This window comes from Enhydra lutris, unplaced genomic scaffold (genome assembly GCF_002288905.1).
Source record: "Enhydra lutris kenyoni isolate GAN:26980312 unplaced genomic scaffold, ASM228890v2 scaffoldscaffold1, whole genome shotgun sequence".
Taxonomy (NCBI): Eukaryota; Metazoa; Chordata; class Mammalia; order Carnivora; family Mustelidae; genus Enhydra; species Enhydra lutris.
This window is the reverse complement of record NW_019154085.1, coordinates 8,908,687-8,924,493: the sequence shown is the minus strand read 5'-3', so window position 1 is coordinate 8,924,493 and position 15,807 is coordinate 8,908,687. Positions and strand designations below refer to the sequence as shown.

The 15,807-nt window shown below is 40.0% G+C and overlaps 1 protein-coding gene across 1 annotated transcript in view; it reads right to left on the bottom strand.

Annotated features, from left to right (window-relative positions):
• LOC111141613 (coiled-coil domain containing 150) overlaps positions 1-15,807 on the bottom strand; it is a 72,158-nt gene that overhangs the window by 43,439 nt on the left and 12,912 nt on the right. Inside the window, exons 6-9 of the mRNA XM_022494310.1 lie at positions 14,219-14,326; positions 2,816-2,940; positions 2,238-2,415; positions 1,637-1,705 (exon numbers count right to left, since the gene is read on the bottom strand). Coding sequence (XP_022350018.1) covers positions 1,637-1,705; positions 2,238-2,415; positions 2,816-2,940; positions 14,219-14,326 — 480 coding nt within the window. The remainder of the gene's footprint in view (positions 1-1,636; positions 1,706-2,237; positions 2,416-2,815; positions 2,941-14,218; positions 14,327-15,807) is intronic.

The window sequence follows — 15,807 nt, the reverse complement described above, 5'->3', positions numbered from 1 at the left end:
TAGAATTCCAACTCCAGATAATTAGCCAAGAGAAATAAAAATACATGTTCAGATGTGAACATTTATATAGGCTTTATTCATAATTGCCAAACGTCCTTCAAGTGGCAAACGGACAAAGAAATTCTGATATGCCCATATCATGGAACACAAACAACTGAAACACACGACAAGAACCTGGGAGAACTTCAAATGTCTTAAGCTAAACAAAAGAAGCCAGACTTAAAATGTTACACTTTATATGATTCCATTTATAGGATATTCTGGGAAAGACATAACTATAGGAACAGAAGCACAGGCCAGTGGTTGCCAAAGGATGGTGGTACAAGAAGACGTTAAAGGTAAAGAGCTATGAGGGACCTTCCCAGGGTGATAAAATGTTCTGTATTTTGATTGTGTGGTGGCTCCATAATTGATGTGTTGGTCAAAATTCACAGAACTGTACACTAAAAAAAGGGTGAATTTCACTATGTATAACTTAATAAGCCTGACTTCAGAAAAACATAGCTTTACAATAAATAGACATTTGAAAAATATCAAATCAGACCCCCCCAAAACATAGGACTCGGTATAAGCATTACCATTTGGTCTAATAGAACCTCTCTTTAGCCCCATGAACTCACACTTAGCCTACGTTCAGACAAATAAAATTAGACAAGCAAAATGATGCTATTTTTAATCAAACACATAGAACATTTGCCTTCGCCATGTAACATTCCCTACATTCAAGCGAAAAGCATTCATGAGTTTAATAGTATCCATCAATTTTCCAAATTTTAAAAAAGCATATTTGAGGACAAACTGACACCAGCAAGTCCTCACCGTGGGAAGTAAGCTTTTTAAGAAGATTCTTAGGTTGGATGATTTTTCAAATTACTAGAGATTAGTCACTAAACCACAGATTACCTGACAGAGAGTTGAACAAGATCAGAGCTTGGGCTCAGAAACTTCTTAAATTACAAGTTCACACATACGTGGTTCTGGTAACACGAACACTGCTTAATAGGGCCAGAAGCCAAGCAGTAATCAAGGAGCAATGGTTCTACAGACGCGAGCCGCAGGACTACTGTCTGGGGCAGGCGAATTCTCCTTGACGCTCCATGACAGTGATACATAACCTTTATGCTTTTCAAATTTTGGAAACACAAACAGCAATGCTTTAAAGACTGGCTTTTGTTTTCTTTTAATAAGAGTATTTGTGTCTCTGGCCATTCTATCTTTTTAGGACGCAGGAGGGAGTATCTTACAGATGAGTGACAGGAGCTAACAGGTACTTAGGAAGCCCACGTGAGCTTTTTAAAAAATAAAACAGCACTGTCAGCAATGATCTCTTTGCCTCCCACAGGGCCATCGAGGGACTTCCTGGCTAAAATACTCAGTGAACACCAGGGCCGGAGGCCGTCGTGACTCACGGGCCAACACCAGATGCTCGAACGCTGCGCAGCAGCAGCCCCGTGCTGGCGCGACTGGAGCCGTGACCAGAGCGCTCTGCAGGGCGCCCACCTCAGTGGCTTCTTCCCCCCACCCCCCACGTCCTGGTAATCAACTGAATAACCCTTCTCCTCAGTTAAATAAGCTCATACGGGAGGCACAGATACAGAAGGAAACACAGTGAAATAACAAAAAAAATACGGAATACCTTGTTTTTGGCTAATTCCTTTTCCAAATTGCATTTTTCTTGCGCTATTTCTTTCTCTGTTTTATCAACCTGCCCAAGGAGGGGAAACAAAGAAAGGCTCAGTTTCAGTGCAGCCGGCAGGCTCTACTACAGCAGACACACCCTGTTCACGAATACCTACACTGCCGAGATAGCACATCCTCTCAGAAAAGGGGCCACTCAGGGAGTCTCTGAGGCAGAGCAGACTTCACAAATAGCCCTGAAATTAGAAAGACACGTCTGCACGTCAGACTCTGCTGGTTCCTTCCTCAGCAGGAAGACAGAGCTGTTCCCCCTTGACCTCCACTGTCCCACGCCTTCAGGGGAAATCAGCTTTTTAAATCTGACGCCTTCGCTACCATGAGGATGTGTGAGCCACTAGTTAATGCTGTGCAAGGGTGGGCTGTTTGGCACAGTCTACGTCACATGCTACCGGACAGAGATTAGCCACCTAAAGATTTCTTTAATGGGCAACTCAGACTAACTGCATCTGGGCTGTATTTCTCATCTTTGGCACTTAAAATAGTTTTAAAACAAGATCACCACCACAACCAGGAGGTAACATAAATCTGCTGCTACCTACCTCTCCCTGAAATCTTTCTTTCTCCTCCAGCAGAGACTTCTTCTCCTGGATTGATGCTTCCAGTTCACCGCGCAGTCTTGCAATTGTTGTTTCTAGCAGCTCCTTCTGCAAGGCTGTCCTCCTCTCAGCATCCTGTGCTTTCTGGATACACTGATTATGCTCGAGGATTAAATGGTCCCTGTAAGAAGAGAACGAGGAGACATGAGCGCTGAGAGTTCTTTATTTAATAGACCCCTGTTCTCCCAGAACATAGTGGCTGAGAGCAGTTGCCAAAATGTTCTAACAAAACTAGTTCCTTGAGGGCAAAGTCTTTATTTTATCTTTGCGTCTGGTCCAAGAAATGCAGAATTAAACGTTTCCATTAAAGACAAGAAATACAAATGCGAGGGGCGCCTGGGTGGCTCAGTGGGTTTAGAGCCTCTGCCTTCGGCTTAGGTCATGATCCCAGGATCCTGGAATCGAGGCCCGCATCGGGCTCTCTGCTCAGCAAGGAGCCTGCAAAATAAAATGTAAAAGAAAAAAAGAAATACAAATGCGAGAACAAAAGATACAGAAGAAGTTGCCTATAATTTACTTACAGATGTGTTTGGAGTTGGATTTTCTCATTCTGAACAGTCTCTAGCTCCGTAGTGATACTGGCATGGGCTGCATCCAGGAGTAAGTTTTGTTCTTGAAAGGTCTGTGTCATCATTTTCTTCTCTACCTGAGTTATGGAAGCAATATTAAAAGCTGAGATGCCAGGAAGTCATTTAATAGGGTACCATTGAAAATGACTGGTCAAAGATAGTGACTTAGCTTATGAGAGATAAATTTTTATATAAATAAGACCTCTTTTTAAAGAATTTAATGTTCAGCTTTCTCTTTGTCCCCACTCTGACCTGACCACAATTCTGTCATTTTATAGCTCTACCAGCCAACAGTGAAGATGCATTATTTACCCAGCCTGCTGCAAAATTTATAAAACTCTTAACATGAACATATTTTTAGATATAAAATTCTACTAGGAATATTTTGGTACTTCAAAATTTTAATATGATACATATTTTTAAAAAAGAACATCAACGTGTATAAAGTGAAAAGATCTCTTCACTTACACTCCCCACCCCCCTTTAAAATAATCCCACTTCTCCAGGGGCAATCATGTTAATAATTTGCTGTGAATTCTTTGGAAAATATTTGAAATTGCACTCAGCTACTGTTACAGAAGCACTATATGGGAATACCTAGGAGATATTGTGGGTTCACTTCCAGGCCACCACAATAAAGTGAATAGTACAATAATGCTAGGCAAATAATTTTTTGCTTCCCACTGCATATACAAGTTATAGTCTATTAAATGTGTAGTAGCATTATGTCTTTAAAAAAGCAATGTACGTAATTTAAAAACAGTTTATTACTAAAAAATGCTAACCATCATCTGAACTCTCAGTGAGTCGTAAACTTTTTGCTGGTGAAGGGTCTTGCCTTGGTGTCGATGGCTACTGACTTATAAGGGTGGTGTTTGCTAAAGGTTAGGGTAGTTGTGGCAGTTTCTTAAAATAAGACAATAAGACAAAATAAGACAAACAATAAAGTTTGCCACACTGACTCTCCCTTTCAGGAGCTATTTCTCTGTACCATGTGATGCTGTTTGGACAGCATTTTACCTACAGTAGAACTTCCTTCAAAATGGGAGTCAGTCCTCTCAAACCCTGCTGTTGCTTTATCAACTAAGCTTATACGATATTCTAAATGCTCTGTTGTCATTTCAGCAATCACAGCATCTTCACCAGGAGTGTTAAGAATCCACTTTCTTTGCTCATCCATAAAAAGCAGCTCCTCATTCATTCGGGTTTTATCATGAGATTATACCAATTCAGTCACATCTTCAAGCTCCTCTAATTCTAGTTCTCTTACTATTTCTATTATATCTGCAGGTACTTCTTCCACTTAAGTCCTGAACTCCTTAAGGGCATCCATGAGGGTTGAAATCCAGTTCTTCAAAATTCCTGGAAGTGTTGATGTTCTGGCCTCTTACTATGAATCACGAATGTACTTAAAGGTATAGAGAATGGTGAAGGCTTTCCAAAGGTTTTCAATTTCCTTTGCCCAGATCCATCCGAGTAATCGCTGTCTATGGCACCTATAACTTTGTGAAATAGATTTCTTAAATAATAAGACTTGAAAATTGAAATTACTCCTTGGTTCATGGATTGAAGAACAGATGTTGTATTAGCAGGCATGAAAACATTAATCTTGCCCATCTCTTTCAGAGCTCTTGGGTGACCAAATACATTGTCAATGAGTGCAATATTTTGAAAGGAATCTTTTTTTCTGAGCAGGAGGTCTCAACAGTGGGCTTAAAATTTTCAGTAAATCATGTTATACCAGATGTGCTGTCATCCAGGCTTTGTTGTTCCATTTATAAAGCGCAGGTAGAGGAGATTTAGCATAATTCTTAAGGGTCTTGGGATTTTTGGAATGGTCAAGGAACATTGGCTTCCACTTAAAGTCGCCAGCTACATTAGGCCCAAAGTCAGCATGGCGCTCTCTCTTCAGTGAGTGGGCCAAGCAGCAGATGCACAGATGCAGTTTTTTGTGAAGAACCTTAACCTCACTCTGACCCTGTAGATTGTGCCCAATGACACCATTTAGAATGTCAAAGCCACGGGATGCCTTGATGACTCAGTTGGTTAAGTGTCTGATTCTTGATTTCAACACAAATCATGATCTCAGGGTCGTGAGATTGAGCCCCGTATCAGGGGCTCTGCGCTGAGTGTGAAGCCTGCTTAAGATTCTCTCTCTCCGCGATGCCTGGGTGGCTCAGTCGGTTAAGTGTCTGCCTTTAGCTCAGGCCATGATCCTGGAGTCCCAGGATCAGGCTCCCTGCTCAGCGGGGATTCTGCTTCTCCCTTTATCTCTGCTCCTTCCCTCGTTCCTGCTCTCTCACTAATAAAATCTTTAAAAAAAAAAAAAAGAAAGAAAGAAAGAAAAGAAAAGATTCTCGCTCTCCCTCCACTCCTTCCCTGCTCTAAAAAAAAAAAAAAAAAAAGTCAAAGCCAAAATTGAAGACAAGGAGGGCATTCCGCGACCAGCAGTATCTGATTTTTGCCCGCAAACAGCAGACCATGGCCACACGTTCTGAGACTACAACATCCAGAAAGAGCTCACCCTGTGCTGGGTGCTTTATCTGCGGGGCTGCATCATCACATCATCAAGGCTTGCCCTCCTCTAGCTCACCCAGAAATACAACTGTGACGAGATTGCCTGCTCCAAGTGTTGTGCTTGCCTGAAGACCACGCGGTCAATTGCTCAGGAAGCACAGCCACACCAACAACCTGTGCCCCAAGAGGATGGTCAGTGAAGGCCCTGCTGTCAGCTTTTCCTTCACCCACAGGTCAGCCTCCTGCCTGAGCCACATGGCCCTGAAGCTTTGATAAAGTTTCCCTGACACTGAGTGGGAGAAAAACAAACCAAAAACCTGTTTTGAAGCCAGGCATTGACTTCTCCTCTCTAGTTATGAAAATCCTAAATGGCCTCTTCCAACAGCATCTGTTGTTTAACGTAGCCACCTTCATTGATGATCTTCTAGATCTTCTGGAGAACTTGCTTCACCTTGCACTCACATGTTACAGAGACAGCTTCTGTCCTTAAACCTCAGGAACTACCCCGCTGGCTTCCAACTCTTCTTCTACAGCTTCCTCACCTCTCTCAGCCTTCATGGAGTTAGGGTCTTGCTCTAGATTAGGCTTTGGTCTAAGGGAATGTTGAGGATGGATCGATCTTCTATCTAGACCACTAAAATTTTCTCCGTATCCGCAATAAGGCTGTTTCACTTTCTTATCATTCATGTGTTCACTGGAGTAGCATTTTTAATTTCCTTTAACAGCTTTTCTTTTGCCTTCACAACTTGGCTCAATGTTTGGTGCAAGAGGCCTATCTTGGCTTTTGACATGCCTTCTTCACTAAGCTTAATCATTTCTAGCTTTTGATTTATAGTAATAGACATAAAACACTTCCTTTCACGTGAGCACTTAGAGACCATCAGAGGGGTTATCTACTGGCTTAATCTCAATATTGCTGGGTCTTAGTAAATAGGAGGTCTGAGAAGAGGGAGAGGTATGAGGAAGAGCCAGTCAAAGCACCCAGAACACACAAAATATTTAAGTTTTCCATCTTAAATGGGTATGGTTTGGCATCTGAAAACAATTACAATAATATATCCAGGATTACTGATCACAGATCACCAGAACAAAAATAATGAAAAAACTTGAAATGCTGTGAGAAGTACCAAAATATGACAAAGAGACACAAAATGAGCTAATGCTGTTGACAAATGGCACCAGCAGACCTGCTAGATGCAGGATTGCTACAAACCTTCAAGTTGTAAAAAATGCAATTATCTACAAAGCACAATAAAACAACATATGTTTATAATTGTTTTACATAATTCATTTTCTCTGGCTTACCATTTTGGACTTCTCAAAACATAACATTTTTAGACACATCTCTTCTACCTACAATTTATAAAGCTTTTGCAAGTATAGTACATATTAATAATTATTTCTGTACATGTATTTTAAAACACTTTTATCTTAACAATATTTGACTGCAAAGCAAACCTTCACACCTTTGGAAAATAAAATCCCATCTGTGTAACATTCCGAAGTTAAAAAGTGTTTGTGACAGTATTACTTCCATACGTCACATTATTCTACTACATTGTTAGTCCCTGAAAGTAGAGATTTTATTTTGTTCATGACTATAATCCCTTCTAGACCTAGTACTGTACCTGCACGGAGTAAACACTGGTTTTACTTAGTGTTACGCTGCGTGCAGCGGTAAGCATGATGGGAAATAGCAAAGACGTGTAAGAAGGAAGCTCACAGTGTTATCCAGGAAATGAGCCATGCAAATACACTGCTACACAGTGCAAACTAGAGAGGCAGAATAATGCAAAAATTAAAACATGGACTCTGGAGTCAGACCTTGGTTTCAATCCAGCTCTACCCCTTTAGCTATGTGGCTTCAGACAAGCTGATCTACTTCCCTAAACCTCATTTTCCTTATTTATAAGATGAGGATAATAAATATTCCTCTACATACTGGCTGCTAGAATTAAAGGAGGTAATATATGTAAAATCATTAGTATAAGGCTTGCTATATAGTAAGCATGCTCCCAAAAAAGTGAGAACTATTATTATGAAAGTCTGTTTAATGTCCTAGGAGTAGGAGTTAACAGAGAAAACTCATCCGTTCTGGTTTGAGTGATCAAGCTTCCTGATGAATTTGAGTCTTAAAGAATGAATAGAATTTCAAATAGCTGAAGATGAAATAAAGACCATTCTCAGGAGAGGAAACAGCATAAGCAAAATGGGAAAACCACAGGTGTTTGAGGAAATGCTGAGTATTTGGGCCAGGTAATCACTTTTTTTTTCTTTTTTTATACACATATATTTTTATCCCCAGGGGTACAGGTCTGTGAATCGCCAGGTTTACACACTTCACAGCACTCACCATAGCACATACCCTCCCCAATGTCCATAACCCCACCCCCCCTCTCCCAACCCCCCTCCCCCCATCAACCCTCAGTTTGTTTTGTGAGATTAAGAGTCACTTATGGTTTGTCTCCCTCCCAATCCCATCTTGTTTCATTTACTCTTCTCCTACCCCCTTAACCCCCCATGTTGCATCTCCTCTCCCTCATATCAGGGAGATCATATGATAGTTGTCTTTCTCTGATTGACTTATTTCACTAAGCATGATACCCTCTAGTTCCATCCACGTCGTCGCAAATGGCAAGATTTCATTTCTTTTGATGGCTGCATAGTATTCCATTGTGTATATATACCACATCTTCTTAATCCATTCGTCTGTTGATGGACATCTAGGTTCTTTCCATAGTTTGGCTATTGTAGACATTGCTGCTATAAACATTCGGGTGCACCTGCCCCTTCGGATCACTACGTTTGTATCTTTAGGGTAGATACCCAGCAGTGCAATTGCTGGGTCATAGGGTAGTTCTATTTTCAACTTTTTGAGGAACCTCCATGCTGTTTTCCAGAGTGGTTGCACCAGCTTGCTTTCCCACTAACACTGTAGGAGGGTTCCCCTTTCTCCGCATCCTCGCCAGCATCTGTCATTTCCTGACTTGTTAATTTTAGCCATTCTGACTGGTGTGAGGTGATATCTCATTGTGGTTTTGATTTGTATTTCCCTGATGCCGAGTGATATGGAGCACTTTTTCATGTGTCTGTTGGCCATCTGGATGTCTTCTTTGCAGAAATGTCTGTTCATGTCCTCTGCCCATTTCTTGATTGGATTATTTGTTCTTTGGGTGTTGAGTTTGCTAAGTTCTTTATAGAATTTGGACACTAGTCCTTTATCTGATATGTCATTTGTAAATACCTTCTCCCATTCTGTCAGTTGTCTTTTGGTTTTGTTAACTGTTTCCTTTGCTGTGCAAAAGCTTTTGATCTTGATAAAATCCCAATAGTTCATTTTTGCCCTTGCTTCTCTTGCCTTTGGCGATGTTCCTAGGAAGATGTTGCTGCGGCTGAGGTTGAAGAGGTTGCTGCCTGTGTTCTCCTCAAGGATTTTGATGGATTCCTTTCTCACATTGAGGTCTTTTATCCATTTTGAGTCTATTTTCGTGTGTGGTGTAAGGAAATGATCCAATTTCATTTTTCTGCATGTGGCTGTCCAATGTTCCCAACACCATTTATTGAAGAGGCTGTCTTTTTTCCATTGGACATTCTTTCCTGCTTTGTCGAAGATTAGTTGACCATAGAGTTGAGGGTCTATTTCTGGGCTCTCTATTCTGTTCCATTGATCTATGTGTCTGTTTTTGTGCCAGTACCATACTGTCTTGATGATGACAGCTTTGTAATAGAGCTTGAAGTCCGGAATTGTGATGCCACCAACTTTGGCTTTCTTTTTCAATATTGCTTTGGCTTTTCGAGGTCTTTTCTGGTTCCATATAAATTTTAGGATTATTTGTTCCATTTCTTTGAAAAAAATGGATGGTACTTTGATAGGAATTGCATTAAATGTGTAGATTGCTTTAGGTAGCATAGACATTTTCACAATATTTATTCTTCCAATCCAGGAGCATGGAACATCTTTCCATTTCTTTGTGTCTTCCTCAATTTCTTTCATGAGTACTTTATAGTTTTCTGGGTATAGACCTTAGCCTCTTTGGTTAGGTTTATTCCTAGGTATCTTATAGTTTTGGGTGCAATTGTAAATGGGATTGACCCCTTAATTTCTCTTTCTTCTGTCTTGTTGTTGGTGTAGAGAAATGCAACTGATTTCTGTGCATTGATTTTATATCCTGACACTTTACTGAATTCCTGTACAAGTTCTAGCAGTTTTAGAGTGGAGTCTTTTGGGTTTTCTACATATAGTATCATATCATCTGTGAAGAGTGATAGTTTGACTTCTTCTTTGCCGATTTGGATGCCTTTAATTTCCTTTTGTTGTCTGATTGCTGAGGCTAGGACTTCTAGTACTATGTTGAATAGCAGTGGTGATAACGGATATCCCTGCCGTGTTCCTGACCTTAGCGGAAAAGCTTTCAGTTTTTCTCCATTGAGAATGATATTTGCGGTGGGTTTTTCATAGATGGCTTTGATAATATTGAGGTATGTGCCCTCTATCCCTACACTTTGAAGAGTTTTGATCAGGAAGGGATGCTGTACTTTGTCAAATGCTTTTTCAGCATCTATGGAGAGTATCATATGGTTCTTGTTCTTTCTTTTATTAATGTGTTGTATCACATTGATTGATTTGCGGATGTTGAACCAACCTTGCAGCCCTGGAATAAATCCCACTTGGTCGTGGTGAATAATCCTTTTAATGTACTGTTGAATCCTATTGGCTAGTATTTTGGCGAGAATTTTTGCATCTGTGTTCATCAAGGATATTGGTCTGTAGTTCTGTTTTTTGATGGGATCCTTGTCTGGTTTTGGGATCAAGGTGATGCTGGCCTCATAAAATGAGTTTGGAAGTTTTCCTTCTATTTCTATTTTTTGGAACAGTTTCAGGAGAATAGGAATTAATTCTTCTTTAAATGTTTGGTAGAATTCCCCCGGGAAGCCATCTGGCCCTGGGCTTTTGTTTGTTTGGTGATTTTTGATGACTGTTTCAATCTCCTTACTGGTTATGGGTCTGTTGAGGCTTTCTATTTCTTCCTGGTTCAGTTGTGGTAGTTTATAGGTCTCTAGGAATGCATCCATTTCTTCCAGATTGTCAAATTTGTTGGCGTAGAGTTGCTCATAGTATGTTCTTATAATTGTCTGTATTTCTTTGGTGTTCGTTGTGATCTCTCCTCTTTCATTCATGATTTTATTTATTTGGGTCCTTTCTCTTTTCTTTTTGATTAGTCTGGCCAGGGGTTTATCAATCTTATTAATTCTTTCAAAGAACCAGCTCCTAGTTTCGTTGATTTGTTCTATTGTTTTTTTGGTTTCTATTTCATTGATTTCTGCTCTGATCTTTATGATTTCTCTTCTCCTGCTGGGTTTAGGGTTTCTTTCTTGTTCTTTCTCCAGCTCCTTTAGGTGTAGGGTTAGGTTGTGTACCTGAGACCTTTCTTGTTTCTTGAGAAAGGCTTGTACGGCTATATATTTTCCTCTCAGGACTGCCTTTGTTGTGTCCCACAGATTCTGAACCGTTGTGTTTTCATTATCATTTGTTTCCATGAATTTTTTCAATTCTTCTTTAATTTCCTGGTTGACCCATTCATTCTTTAGAAGGATGATGTTTAGTCTCCATGTATTTGGGTTCTTTCCAAATTTCCTCTTGTGATTGAGTTCTAGCTTCAGAGCATTGTGGTCTGAAAATATGCAGGGAATGATCCCAATCTTTTGATAACGGTTGAGACCTGATTTAGGACCCAGAATGTGATCTATTCTGGAGAATGTTCCATGTGCACTAGAGAAGAATGTGTATTCTGTTGCTTTGGGATGAAATGTTCTGAATATATCTGTGATGTCCATCTGGTCCAGTGTGTCATTTAAGGCCTTTATTTCCTTGTTGATCTTTTGCTTGCATGATCTGTCCATTTCAGTGAGGGGAGTGTTAAAATCCCCTACTATTATTGTATTATTGTCGATGTGTTTCTTTGATTTTGTTATTAATTGGTTTATATAGTTGGCTGCTCCCACGTTAGGGGCATAGATATTTAAAATTGTTAGATCTTCTTGTTGGACAGTTCCTTTGAGTATGATATAGTGTCCTTCCTCATCTCTTATTATAGTCTTTGGCTTAAAATCTAATTGATCTAAGGATTGCCACTCCTGCTTTCTTCTGATGTCCATTAGCATGGTAAATTCTTTTCCACCCCCTCACTTTAAACCTGGATGTGTCTTCGGGTTTAAGATGAGTTTCTTGTAGGCAACATATAGATGGGTTTTGCTTTTTTATCCATTCCGATACCCTGTGTCTTTTGATTGGGGCATTTAGCCCATTAACATTCAGGGTAACTATTGAGAGATATGAATTTAGTGCCATTGTATTGCCTGTAAGGTGACTGTTATTGTATATTGTGTCTGTTCCTTTCTGATCTACTACTTTTAGGGTCTCTCTTTGCTTAGAGGACCCCTTTCAATATTTCCTGTAGAGCTGGTTTGGTATTTGCAAATTCTTTCAGTTTTTGTTTGTCCTGGAAGCTTTTAATCTCTCCTCCTATTTTCAATGATAGCCTAGCTGGATATAGTATTCTTGGCTGCATGTTTTTCTCGTTTAGTGCTCTGAATATATCATGCCAGCTCTTTCTGGCCTGCCAGGTCTCTGTGGATAAGTCAGCTGCCAATCTAATATTTTTACCATTGTATGTTACAGACTTCTTTTCCCGGGCTGCTTTCAGGATCTTCTCTTTGTCACTAAGACTTGTAAATTTTACTATTAGGTGACGGGGTGTGGACCTATTCTTATTGATTTTGAGGGGGGTTCTCTGAACCTCCTGTATTTTGATGCTTGTTCCCTTTGCCGTATTGGGGAAATTCTCTCCAATAATTCTCTCCAATATACCTTCTGCTCCCCTCTCTGTTTCCTCTTCTTCTGGATTCCCAATTATTCTAATGTTGTTTCATCTTACGGTGTCACTTATCTCTCGAATTCTTCCCTCGTGGTCCAGTAGCTGTTTGTCCCTCTTTTGCTCAGCTTCTTTATTCTGTCATTTGGTCTTCTATATCGCTAATTCTTTCTTCTGCCTCATTTATCCTAGCAGTGAGAGCCTCCATTTTTGATTGCACCTCATTAATAGCTTTTTTGATTTCAACTTGGTTAGATTTTAGTTCTTTTATTTCTCCAGAAAGGGCTTTTATATCTCCCAAGAGGGTTGCTTTAATATCTTCCATGCCTTTTTCGAGCCCGGCTAGAACCTTGAGAATCGTCATTCTGAACTCTATATCTGACATATTACCAATGTCTGTATTGATTAGATCCCTAGCCTTTGGTACTGCTTCTTGTTCTTTTTTTTGTGGTGAATTTTTCCGCCTTGTCATTTTATCCAGATAAGAGTATATGAAGGAGCAAGTAAAATACTAAAAGGGTGGCAACAACCCCAGGAAAATATGCTTTAGCCAAATCAGAAGAGATCCCAAATTGTGAGGGGGGAGAAAGGGGATAAAAAGAGGTTCAGAAAGAAAAAAAAAAAAAAAGAAACAATTAAAAAAAGAAAACCGATAAAGAAAAAATATAAAAAGGAAAAAAATATATATATATATTAGATAAACTATTTAAAAAACATTAAAAAAGAAAACAGTAAAAGTTAAAAAATTTTAGCAGAAGAAGAGAAAAAAAATTGAAAAAGAAAAAAAAAAATTAAATTAACTGCAAGGCTAAAGAATCATGGGGAGAAAGCCATGAGTTCCGTGCTTTGCTTTCTCCTCCTCTGGAATTCCGCTGCTCTCCTTGGTATTGAAACTGCACTCCTTGGTAGTTGAACTTGGTCCTGGCTGGGCTTCTTGTTGATCTTCTGGGGGAGGGGCCTGTTGTAGTGATTCTCAAGTGTCTTTGCCCCGGGCGGAGTTGCACCGCCCTTACCCGGGGCCGGGCTGAGTAATCCGCTCGGGTTTGCTTTCAGGAGCTTTTGTTCCCTGAGCGCTTTCCGTAGAGTTCCGGAGGGCGGGAATGAAGATGGCGGCCTCCCGGTGTCCGGCCCGGAGGAGCCGAGAGCCCGGGGCCCCACCCCTCAGTGCACCCTCAGAGAACAGCGCCCAATGACTCCCGTCACCCTGCCTCCGGCCGCGCTCCGAGCTGACCGAGCCTGCGACCGGTTCAAGGTAACCCCGAGCTGAGAGTCACTCCTCGGCTCTGTCCTGTAGCCGGCTTCCCCGTTCTAATACCTGTAAGCTCTGCGACACTCAGACGCCCCCGATCCTTCTGTGACCCTGCGGGACCTGAGGCCGCGCTGACCCCGCGTGGGCTTCACCCCGGTTTAGCCTCTGGAGCGATGTCCCTCAGCGGAACAGACTTTTAAAAGTCCCGATTTTATGCTCCGTTGCTCCGCCGCTTGCCGGGAGCCGGCCCCTCCCCCCGCGGTCTATCTTCCCGTCGCTTTGGATTCACTTCTCCGCCCGTCCTACCTTTCAGAAAGTGGTTGATTTTCTGTTTCTAGAGTTGCTGTTCTTCTTCTCTTCGATCTCCCGTTGGATTTGTAGGTGTTTGCAATCTTTAGATAAGCTATCTAGCTGATCTCCCGCTACCTGAAGTAGTCTCAGCTGCTACTTCTCCGCCATCTTGACTCCTCCCCGGTAATCACTTTTCTTAAAATAATGGTATTTGAGAAGAAACCGTCAAGAAAGGACTGAGCATAAGGCTAAATGATCTCTCTGATGAAAACTGAAAACCACTAATAAAAAATAAAGTAATTCAGTAAATTTCTTAGAACTGTTAAAATATTTTATTTATCCAATTGGTCATACACATTTCCTAATTTCTTAGCCAAGGAGTTTTCTTGTGATTCTATGAGAAATGGACTAGTTTTAAGTGAATACCTGCAGAATGGCTTGATGGTCAGCAATAATTCTGGCATTTTCCATACTAACAGTCTCAAGCATGCTGTTCAGCTCTGAACACTTTCTAGTCAGCTGGTCATTCGAAACCTAAGATGGTATATACAGCGAGTTACAGATCTCTCCAGTAAATAATTACTTTTACTTACCACATTTTTAATGATGTTATAGTATTTCACTCTGTATGTGAACTTAATTTACTTATCTCCAACTGGTATTTCATTAGATAATACTTTCTAATATTTGGAGTCAATCCCCACATAATTCTCAATCAAAAGGAGAAATTTGTTTATTTGGTGGAGCGACCGAAGCGTTCAACAGTTAGCTGATCTCCTGTTCATGATTTTGAACACTGTGTGAGACAGAGCAAGACATCTACAGAATGGACCTCACATTGTAGATGCCTAGCCAGTACTACAGAAATTCAGTCCCATAATTAGATGAGCGTTCAGAATTGTTTAGCGAATAATACAAATTGTCTAAGTTCTTTCACCACCAATTACAGTATCCACAACAGCAAAATATAGATAATTGTACCTTTTCACAAGACAGATCATCCAAATTAAAACTAAGATCTTTTGTGCAGGGAATCTATCATATAATTCTGTTGTCTTTTTGACATTTGAAATTTTTATTCCTGTGGAAAACATTTATCTTATTAGTTATTTTTGCAAAGTGTATTTGCCAAGGATCTTTTTTTCTTTTTTTCTTTTTTTTTTTTTTTTTAAGTAGGTTCCTCATCCAGTGTGGAGCCCAATGTAGGGCATAAACTCATGACCCTGAGATCAAGACCTGAGCTAAGTTCAAGAGTTGGGTATTCATCAGACTGAGCCATTCAGGCACCCCAGGCATCTTACCTTTAATGAACAAATTCTTCAAGAATGGGGACAAATAACTAGAGGATCAATTAAAAAAACACTCAAAAAATGTTAAGAAAGTAAAGAAATGAAAAACTATCTGGAAAGCATAAGTGGTAGTATAGTAAAGAAGGAAGGAACACATTCAGGGGCATTTGAAAATTATAACCAGATGTACAAACTATTCACCAAGGAATACCTAGGGGTAAGACAAAGATAAACTCTTGATCCTTGAAAATAAATAGTTAATTTTCTTTGGAGCCAAAATGCCTGAGCTCAAATTCTAACTCTGTGATTTATTAGCTATGTTATTGAACCTCTCTGTATATATCAACTTCCTTATCATTAAAATGAGAATAATAAGTTTCTGTAATAGAGCTATTATAAGGATTACAATTTGTTAGTAACATAAGGTGCTTATAATTATGTCTGGAACATAGAATGAGTTTGGTAAATGTTAATTACTACTACCATAGCAAGAGTAGTAATTTTCATTATTATTTTATAAAATAACACATTTATTTTCTATTTTCTTTATCATAAAGAGAGCACAGCAACATTATGATCCCAACATTGAATCTATCAAATTATACTTAAGAACAAAAAGTTCTTTTAAGTGATTAATACGATTTCATTGACCCTATGAGAAATAACTTGTTTGCCTACACACACACACACACACACACACACACACACACACACACACACACACAC